This window comes from Ctenocephalides felis, unplaced genomic scaffold (assembly GCF_003426905.1).
Source record: "Ctenocephalides felis isolate EL2017-DRISC unplaced genomic scaffold, ASM342690v1 CF-g0.4_SCAFFOLD_01886, whole genome shotgun sequence".
NCBI lineage: Eukaryota > Metazoa > Arthropoda > Insecta > Siphonaptera > Pulicidae > Ctenocephalides > Ctenocephalides felis.
Genome location: NW_020538040.1, coordinates 15,696,305 through 15,706,859, shown reverse-complemented (window position 1 = coordinate 15,706,859; position 10,555 = coordinate 15,696,305). Strand labels below are relative to the sequence as shown.

The following is a 10,555-nucleotide window of genomic DNA, read 5'->3' as shown; positions in this document are numbered from 1 at the left end:
TCAGCAATACCCTGGTATCTGAGATCTTTTTCTAGGTTCGTTTCTAGGTTAGGTTTTCTATCTGACAACCTGACAAAAACACCTGACTGCACAGCAACCCCGTGGCTTTTGTCTATATTTAGTATGGAAAGTTCTTTATAACATTGGTCTGTTGTGCGGCAGAATTGGTATATGAATCAGTGTTTTCATTTTGATTTGATGGTGAATTGCGTTCAAAAACAGTCATTTTCACTAACAAAAGGATTTTTTTATTATAATGTATTATAATGATTAATAATGTTCAATTTTGGAATTTATCTGAAATGAAAGTAACTCACCAAATTGAACCCAGAATCTCACATGCACAATGACCTTTTATTCTACTTGTTCTGTTTTGTAAGAATAGGCCTAAAAATATATGAAACTTAATCTTGTAAGAATATACATAATAATTATAATAATATTATCTAAAACATTTTTTCAAGAACAAATAATTAAATATCTCATCCAAAATGTTTGTATCACAAATATCAATTTTTTTAGTAAACATATTAAACATCAACGCTAAGCGTTAAGTATCACAAACATATCGTATGGGCACAAATATTTCTAAATAATTACCGCGTTTGTTTTTTTACCAAAATTTATCATTTTTAGTCTGATCTAAATCTTAAAATTATGTAACTATCGAATCTTATACGACAAGACCGAGCACATTTTCCTAGGTCACTCTGATAAAAAAATCAAATTTTCGATAACTGAAATAGAACAAGGAAAATGTTTTATTTGTGGTTTCTCTAATAAAATTTTTATATATGCGCAAACAATATTTCGGTAAGGCATTTAATTTAGTTTCCAAAAACAAAAATTAGTTCATGAATTGAATTCACGTAGTGAATTATAAATTTACACAATCATTTTTTACAGAAATTATAAATTTATACAATCGAAGTATACAATGTGAACGATTTTCATAATTTTTTCACGTCGTCACTTATAGGCAACATCCGCTTGATGGCCTGTCGTCTATAGACGACACTCGTACACACAGGTGTTCAAGCGAATGTCGTCTATAGACGACGCTCATTGCAATAAAGTATATATATGTACCCATTCATTTCTATAGGAGCTTTATGAGAAATACATCGTATTGCATACCTAGTCATTAAAAATTCAGCAAAGTGACCGAAAAACTGAAACAAAAATATCATCACCACAAAACGCAAAATATTTCCTTAATTCGCTCCTACTAAAATTTTGTTACCTTCTGAATTAAATCTAGAGTCACATTATGATAAAGTTTATACATAAATTATTTTATGTATAAATCGTGTTGCTATAAAACTACTTTTATGTTTAGAAATTTTTACACTATTTATAAACTCAGATTCGAGTTATTATTAACAGAAAAATAATATTAAAATTACATTTATTACTATTAAAGAAAATAATTGAGTATTTTTTATAGTTAAGAGTTATTTTGATAGTTTTGATAATATGTTTATATAATGTCTCATTTTATTGGAATAATATATTTGGAGCAGTTTGCAAAAGTTTGATACCAAGACGTTTTCAAAATTTTTAAATAATCATAAAATAAATTATGGGAAGTCTTAATTGAAAAATTATTAGGCATATTAGAATATTACGTTCAGCTTAAAATAATTAAAGCTTTTATTAATCCAAAATTATCTTTTCCTCTTTACTCGTCTGGGATTTTGATGAAACCTTGCATGGTAATTAATAAATTCGATAGAGAAAACAAACTACTTAAAATATTATACACGTACAAAATATGGTTTAATTATAAAAATTAAATAAAACTCAGGAAAATATGGTGCCAGGTATAAGTACGTCTATAGTGTGTTGAGTTACTTAAATAAATAGAATAAACAAAATTCGTTAGTTGAGCTTTCTATACCAACGTCATGATTCAAATAATTTTATTCATCTTGGTAATAAACTAAAGCAATACTCCATTACTTCTTAAACATTGTTCAATTTATAGAGCTGCTACGTATTACTTTAAGCATTTTTACAAATTTCTCGTATACTGCAAAATAATTTAAAATACTATCGATTATAGACTTCTGAATAATATACGATATTTATCACATCAGAATGTGACCTCATATTCCTAATAAACATCATATACTTTTTGCCACTAGACCATCAAAAAAACTATCCGAGTGAGCAATTACAATGCAGTATATCGTTGTAGGTATCATATTTGGCACTAGCATATAATATCTGGTCTGATTAAGGTTTATCTAATAGAACTTAGGTGTTTGGTACAAATAAATATTATACTATTAAATATACCACATAGTTTTCCATTTGTTGTTTGTGAACATTTCAATAATAATGAATTTAAAAATTATACATACCAATTGCTTAATATGGGGCTTGGACAAACTAAAAGTACTAATATGTAGAAAAAAAAGTCAATAGTAACTGTAGATTATTTTCAAATAATCTATCCATTTATTACTATTACACTTTTCACATCAGAAAGTCCTTCGCGTCCTACTAGATCTCGCCAAAGCATTAAGAACCAACAATACTAACAACCAACGTAACGATGGTGAAGTTCCATTTTCAGGTGCACCAGTTACATCGCTTTGCGCAGCAAACTGTGCATCCGAAAGATGGTCAGAAGGTTCAACCTGCATATCCCCCCTATGCGTACCAGTCTCGTCCTGGTCACTATTTACGAGCGTATTATTATTTATCCGGGAATTTCTTTCGTCCCGGTTGACCGGCCGGAGTCAGAGCCTCCTTTGCCTCGTAACGTCTGCACTGCAACGCCTTCTGTCGGAACTTCCATTTCTAGATCCCTCCTGTCGATTTTGGCGCCTCTCGTCGCAGCTGGCTGCTCTGGTTAAAACTCCTCGACTACCTGATCCAGAACTTGATTCATCACTACTTCTCCGATCGCGTCGTCGTAAGGCGTCCCGTCGATCTAGCTCATGTGCCAGCATCCTGACTTCCCAATCTTCACGATCTCGTCTTTCGTCCCCTGTTCGACAATAGTCGTAGGCTTCTATATCATTATCCTCATCTTCTGCTTCTTCAGGAATACGAATCATCGTGTCGTTGGAAGTTTGGGGCGATTTTGGTCGGTCTTCTTCATCAAACTCAAAGTCAGAGCCTGAGCCTTAAAAATCAATTTATTGAATCCAAAAAGAACAAATATTGATACTCAAAAAATATTACTAATTATAAGTAAAATGGAATTGTAAATTCGATTTGCATACCCGAATCAGTATCTTCAGTATTTGCCTCTGAAGAATCTGAAGACATTTGGACAACTACTGTATCAGGTGAGGAATGATATACTCTGGTCAGATTTCCCGAAGCATCAGCAGTTAAGGTGAAGTTATCTGACTGGTCTTGAGGTTGTCTTTGATGACTCACAGAGTGTCTTCGTCTCTGAGTTCGTCTGTGTGATCTCGGTGATGGATATGTTGGACTAGGACCCATTCTGGGAGGTGAAGATGTGAAAATTGTGTCTAACGAATCCCCTCGCTTTATAAAAGAAAGTAATTAGATTACATGTAAATTGCACAAAATTATAAAACTTATGTATTGTTTAGAGCACAAATAATTGCGGCAATAAAAAATCGTTTATTATTTGTACCAGATTCGTGAGTAAATAATCAAAATGCTAATCAATTAAAAACAAATATTTTTATAGAAGAAAATAAAGTTGCATATTCACCATAAATGGATGGTCCGCAGACGAAGCATCGCTATCATTATCGCCATCTTCTTCCTCTTCGTCATGGCCATCCCTGTCGTCATCTACGTCAGTTTCTTTCCTGATGTCTTGATCTTCATCAAATTCCTCATTTTCTAATTCTCGTTCAGTGCTTTCTCCTCCACTACCAGCTTGCCGCTCCAATTCTTGTATCCGACCCTGCAGTTGGCTTATTATGTCATCACGTCGTCGAACCTCTTGTTCCAAACCACGAAACCGTTCTTGGAATTTTCCTTGGACGTCGTGCAGGTGACTTTGGATTACTTGTTTTATTCCTACTAAAACTTCGCCGAAGTATTCTTGTTCTTCCAAAGATCCTATTAAAAATTTAATTGTTATGTTTGGTTTACGTTTTTTTAAATGGTAGAATTAGCATTAAATGCTTTTACCACTTAAGAAAAAAAATAAAATGTTTAACCAAAACGTGATTATTGATTAGACATTATCAATTGTACCAATTTTATTGCGTCATTTTAAATTTCAATTTCAAGAAATTCGTACTATTGATTAAAATAACACAAAAAGAAAATAGTTATTCTAAAAACAACAATAATGAATTCACTTACCTCTAAGTAATTTCCTCTGATTCGATACAGCACTTAGAAGACTTAGTTTCGGTTTAGCAGTCCAAGGCGGTTGCTGAATAGGAGTATATATATCCTTAACAGGCGGAGGAGCAACTTCTACTACTTCCGCTGGCGGCTGTATCTGTTCCTGGTTTGCCTGAGTGAATTCTACCGAAACATGCGATTCCATGACATCTATTGAAACTGGTCTTTCTGCGACCGTTTGCGGTAACGAGAACATTTCGCTAGCTCGAACAGTTTCATTGGCACTATTTGGGGGGCTTGGTAATGTATTATTAAACGTAACACTTTTTACAAATTTACTATGCCTAGCAGCGTATCCTTCCACAGTTTGTGAACGTAACAACTGATGGAACTGATCTTTGTTCTGTGATTCTGGAGGAGCTGAGGTTGCACCTTCGCTTAAATGCTTTAAAATTGACTTCAGTCTTCTACGTTCTACTGTATCTTCGGCATCACCTTGACATAAATCCGGTATTAAAATTTCTACAGTATCTACTGGTAATTCAGCGCTAACTACAGGTTCGGACGGAGGTGCTATTTCAAGAGCTGTGCTTGTGGAATCTATCAGGGGTGTACATGTACTATCTATTTTAAGTGGTGCTTTGAAAGGACAAATGGCTAAAATCGCCGGTGCTTGTATATTACCTTTAATCGACCCTAGACCAGATGCGGCCGTGTCAGATTGACTACGAATTAGCGCATCTGCTGCAAAAGAAGCATCTGATGATGTGTCTGTATAATCTAAGCTTGAAGAACGTGTTTTTATAGCAGATTCTAGCTCTGCTAATTTCTGACGCTCATTCAGTATTTTTAATCTTTTCACAAACGGAAGACCGCTGTATTCTGGTGATAAATCGTCTATAGATAAGTATTTTTTCTTTTCTCGCTTCAATGGTAATATCACAGGCTTTTTCGTTTGCGTAACCGCAGGACTAACCGTCGGTGGCTCTTCAATAGTACTCAATCGTTCTTTTAATATCTTTCCTGGAGTATCAGATGCTGGAAATTTCTTAGAAGGCTTAGTAACGGCACTTTTTACAGGTTTCTCCAAGTCATCATTTAGTATAGTTGCTTTTTTCAATTTGTACCAAGGTTTATGTGCTTGTTCTGTATCTGTTTTGTATGATTCAGAAGCTGAATTTCTCCTCTCGCTTAATCTCGAATGCCCTTCATCTTTTGGACTAAAGTTACCTAATAACCTTAATTTATCTTTAAGCGGAATTGCATTAGACAATGTCTGAGATTTTTTTTCCACTGGTGAGTCGGACTTTGCGGATTCTTGAGATAAGCCTATCTGCAAACTTTTTATACGATCTTTAAAACTTACTTTCATTTTAACTCCTTGTTGGGAAGATATACTGCCGGACGAATGCGGAAGAGTACCTTGTTCTGGCGGGAACGTTTTCGTTAATGGACTAGTAACTTTTAAATTCGATTTGGTTAGAGGAGAGGTTTGTGTTGGACTGGATACGTGTCCAGGAGGTTGTATATGGAGTTGGAATCTAGCATGTTTTTCAGGTTCTTTATCTTTTTGTTTTTCTTTTTGGTCCAATTTTTCTTTTTCTTCTTTGGCTTTGAGTAACATTAGTCTCTGCAGAAGAGGAAGTCCTGCTCCGATCACTTCACGTGGTTCGTCTTGTACAGAATCTTGAGGCGAAACGGTACTTTTCACTATGTGGTGTTTTGGTGACGACTGGAGTAAAGGTACCATTCCTTTGGAGGCTCTTTCTTCGCGGTCCTAGGAATAAGATAAAATATTTGTTAAAAATAGCAATGGTATTTGAAAGAAATAAATCGTAATACCTGTTTCTCTTTGAGCATTCTGAGACGTGTTAGTAAAGGAAGACCGGCACCTAAAGGAGATATTGTTTTTTCTTCGGTAGCTCCAGATTCTTTACCGTCAGTATCATCATTGCTCAGATCATCTGATGTAACTCTCTGCATTCTTCTTAACATACCTTTCCTGCAATTTGATGTTTGTGTGATTCATGAGTTAAATTCACTGAATTTTATTATTAAATTATCTATTAATTAGTATTTTATGCAATTATTGAAATAGTTGTGATTTACCCCGTTCCTCTACTGCCCCCATGTAGTGGTCTCAACTCCATAGAATCCGCATCGTGTCGACTTGCCCTGCTTTTTCGCAAAACGCTTCGTAAGCCACTGCGGACGTCGCTGCGCAATCTAGCCACCATACGTTTCGGACCACTTTCATCTCCAGTGCCGTCTGGAGTGATGGGGCCACTTTCTTGATTCGTTACGCCCTTGGCAGCATGAGACGACCTTGTGCTCGCTAAGAAGTAATAATAATAATAAGTAGTGATGCATGCATGGACCATGGACCTTACAACCTAGACCTTATACTACATGAACTGCTAGTCGAGCAGGTGTCAAGAGATAGAAAGCGACAGTGACGTCACATTTTTGACCGCCAAACTTTTTTCATTAGATCTCTGAAATGTACGGGTCAATTCTGCCGTAACATAGACGATAAGATAGCCTTGTTATGACAAAGCTATGCTATGCTTGTTTCTTAGTAGTAAAAACTGTCTATCTACTTGCTGTACAATCAGGCGTTCTACACATAAAACTATATGTTATAAATGCGATTCACGAACATTCTTTCATGCTTTGTTTATATGCCAAATTGTTCAGAAACCTTTAAAACTTTTTCCCATGAAAAGTTAATAATAGTAAATCAACAATACTAAATATTTAGTATTTAGTATGTTTAATTATTGTAATAATTGCAGCAAATTGCGTTTATAAAAAATTAGGGAACGATTCTGCCGTTAAATAGAAATTGTGCAGTCCAAATCGCACAGCAAATACATAATATTTTACAGTTTTTACTACAATTTTATATGAGAAGCGCTACGTAATATAGCCTTGCCGTACCATCGGTGTGTTTTACGGCAGAATCGGCTACTTAATTGGCGTATTTTATTTAGTATTAGGATGTTAGCTAAAACGTATGAATATTAAATAACATAAAAATTTAAACAACTTATATATATATATATATATATATATATATATATATACAATATATGGATTATAGTAAAATAATGTACGCCATTAGCGGGTATATCAGGAACTACGTTCATACAACATTCGAACCACTAATCGCGCAAAGGGGTTGTTCGAGTTTGTACTAGAACTCGTATCGACTGTAAGCCGTAAGATAGCACGTATAAATTCTGGTATTTTTATGTGAATTTTAAAGATAACTAGTGGACATGGCATCGTGCCTTGAAACAAATTGCTGAAACTTCTCGTACCGCAATTTAAAATTTTTAAAAGCCTTTATTTTTCCAAAATTTTTGAATTTTGTTCAAAGCGATCGTGCTACCTTTGTTTTTGACGCAAAGTGTAAGCGTTAAAAGTACCATTACCATTTTTCAACCCTGATTAAATGCGCCAACATTTGATGAAACTTGCGAACAAACTTTAGTACATTTTTTACAGAAAGGCTTCTCAGTGTCGACCGATTTTAGAAATTTTAAATACATAGTTCAACAAAATGTTCTAATTCTTAAAAACTTGGGGCAATTGTGTTATTATTTTAGATTGTTATCCTAGAAATGTTACGTTGAAATAAACAAAAATAAAAAAAATAAAAAGTTGAAATAAACAAAATAAGTAAAAATTAACCATAATACCCAAAAATTGGTCATAATTACACTAAAGCTCTAGTATGCATATAATGTTCATAATTTCCAAATGCCGTGAGATTTTTTTTCCTAATTTTTTTCAGGACATTTCAGATCAACACTATCACCCCGTTTCGGATTGACGTCAAGATCTGAGGCACCCTTTATTTATTAAAAAAGTAAAGATGTCCTCATTCCTCGAATACCCATAATCCCGACAGATATAGCATTTCAATTTGAAAGATAGTCATTATATCTGCGCAGCCAGTGGAAAAACAAAAAAATATGCTGTGTATCCACTAATATTGTAAAATTATAATCTTATGAAATTTGTTCCTTGTTTTTCTTTGTTTTTGCTTGTTTCTCATCTCTCAACCATTCGTATATATATATATATATATATATATATATATATACATATACATATATATATATATATATATATATATATACATATACATATACATATATATATATGTATATATATATATATATATACATATATATGCATATAATATGAATATCATAATAAAATTTACCTTTAGCGCCTTTGCCATATTTTCGGGCGCAATTTCTCACTTCCATCAACCGTTTTCGACCTAAAGATTGGAGTATTTCTTGGGCTTCCGGATAATCCTTCATAGCCGTTAATACGTCTTCTCTGGATAAAGAAAATAATTCGGAGTAACCCACAGAACGAACGTCCGCTGTACGCCTATAATAATAATAAAAATAATAATATTAATAAATAATCATTGAGTAATTCTCTGGAATAAATACAAATATAAATTGTTCTACAAAAATAAGATATACCATTTTGGAGTCAGGGCACATGCTTGTGAAAATAGCGGTAATTTTTAGTAAAATTCATTCTCAAGAACATTTATTTGCAGCAGATATAAATAAGCAAATTAATCTTGAAAAATAGTATATCATTTATCTCACGATTCGTAGCCATGCCTTAAATTTTATCTATAACTAATGTTACAAAATTTACATTTTGTTAGTTAAGTATGTCAAAATATAATCAACTATTAATTTGTAATAATTTTCATCGATATTAACAATCCTACATCCCAAATACAACTGGACAATTCAAATTTACAAAAATTATGCGTTCTCTGAATTACATTCAGATACCATTTACAAAAAGTGTTAACCAACCGAAATATACATTACACATATATTATCCCAGTCACCAGAGCATAAATAATTTAATAATATAGTAATATAGAAAACAAATTAAAATTTTCGCACGGAAAATTCCTTTCCAGTTCATTGTACAAAGAATGAATGTGTCGCTTTTTTATTCCTGTAAAAGTAGTAATTGAAATAAAAAAGGTAATTCGATATAGGTTAAATGCGTTTTGTATAATTGTAATAGAATTATTGGCCGCTATTTTTTATTTTATGTGTTTCGTATATAAAGAGGAATTTTTATCCGAAATAATCATATCGCACTTTAGCACAATATCCAGTAAATCGAAAACCATTCGATAATTTCTAAAAATCAAAATGAAATTCGCAGTAGTTCTCACTTTTGTTGCCTTTGTGGCTTTTGCATGCTTAGTAAGTATAAACAAATTAATTAAATTATAATAATATATATATATATATATATATATATAAATATATAAATTTAAAATAAATGTTTTACCTAATATTTTAAAATTTTAGGCTCATGGAGTAAATGCTCAAAAAAGCGGCAGTTCAGGTAAATATATTAATTATACTAACTATATTACATACAAAGCATATTTTGTTTCGACCAGTTAATTTTTATAATTTTTAATTTTCATTTTATTCAAATATATAATATAATTATATGACAACTAAGTTAATTTTACCACTTGTTAAAATTTAGCATTAGATAATGTTTAAATAAATGGTTGCTTCGGTCTACAAATTTTTGCTCATCTACCTAATTACTAGGAGCAATTTTTGAACCTTTTAAATGTACATTATTAAAATGCCGCATACCAGAAAAATGTTACGGCAAGGCCATGTTATGAAGAACTTTTTATACTACATATTGAAAAAGCAATGTGGTTGGTACGCAGGCAGGCGTATTTCTCAGGTTGTCAGATAGAAAAAAGTTCTTAGATAACAGGGTCTTTCTGACTCAGATTCATAACATACTAGTGACATTGCAGTGTCAAAACCTGAATGCAAGGCAAATGCATGATATTTTGACAGTATTCAGTAGCAAAATGTATGGAAGTTGGAGCGTAGCATGGCCTTGCCATAACATTTTTCTGGTATGCAGCAGAATCGGGCCCTATATTTTATATTTATATTATATTTATATTTATATTATATTTTTCGTTTTCGATAGCTTCCCAATCAGCTGGAGGTGAAGCTGGTGCAAACGCAGGAGCAGGTTTTAATTTTGGAATAGGCGGTAATGCTGGTGCAGGTGGTGGTGCTGGTGCAGGAAATGAAGCTGGAGCTGGCGCAGGAGCAGGTATTATTATACTTTTATTTTATTTTAACAAAAATAGAAATCTTAAACTTTCACATATTAGTTTTATAGCCCCATTGATTGAAATAAACTTTTATCCTTTATCTAA

At 32.9% G+C, this 10,555-nt stretch overlaps 1 protein-coding gene across 1 annotated transcript in view; it reads right to left on the bottom strand.

The window, feature by feature from the left end:
* Nucleotides 1–2,120: 2,120 nt before the first annotated feature.
* The window catches only part of LOC113378717, a 148,070-nt gene continuing 139,635 nt past the window's right edge, over nt 2,121–10,555 (bottom strand). The window contains exons 11-17 of the mRNA XM_026619280.1: nt 8,525–8,700; nt 6,400–6,625; nt 6,133–6,292; nt 4,306–6,067; nt 3,701–4,056; nt 3,237–3,507; nt 2,121–3,136 (exon numbers count right to left, since the gene is read on the bottom strand). Of these exons, the coding sequence (XP_026475065.1) occupies nt 2,748–3,136; nt 3,237–3,507; nt 3,701–4,056; nt 4,306–6,067; nt 6,133–6,292; nt 6,400–6,625; nt 8,525–8,700 (3,340 nt within the window). The 3' untranslated portion in view covers nt 2,121–2,747. The remainder of the gene's footprint in view (nt 3,137–3,236; nt 3,508–3,700; nt 4,057–4,305; nt 6,068–6,132; nt 6,293–6,399; nt 6,626–8,524; nt 8,701–10,555) is intronic.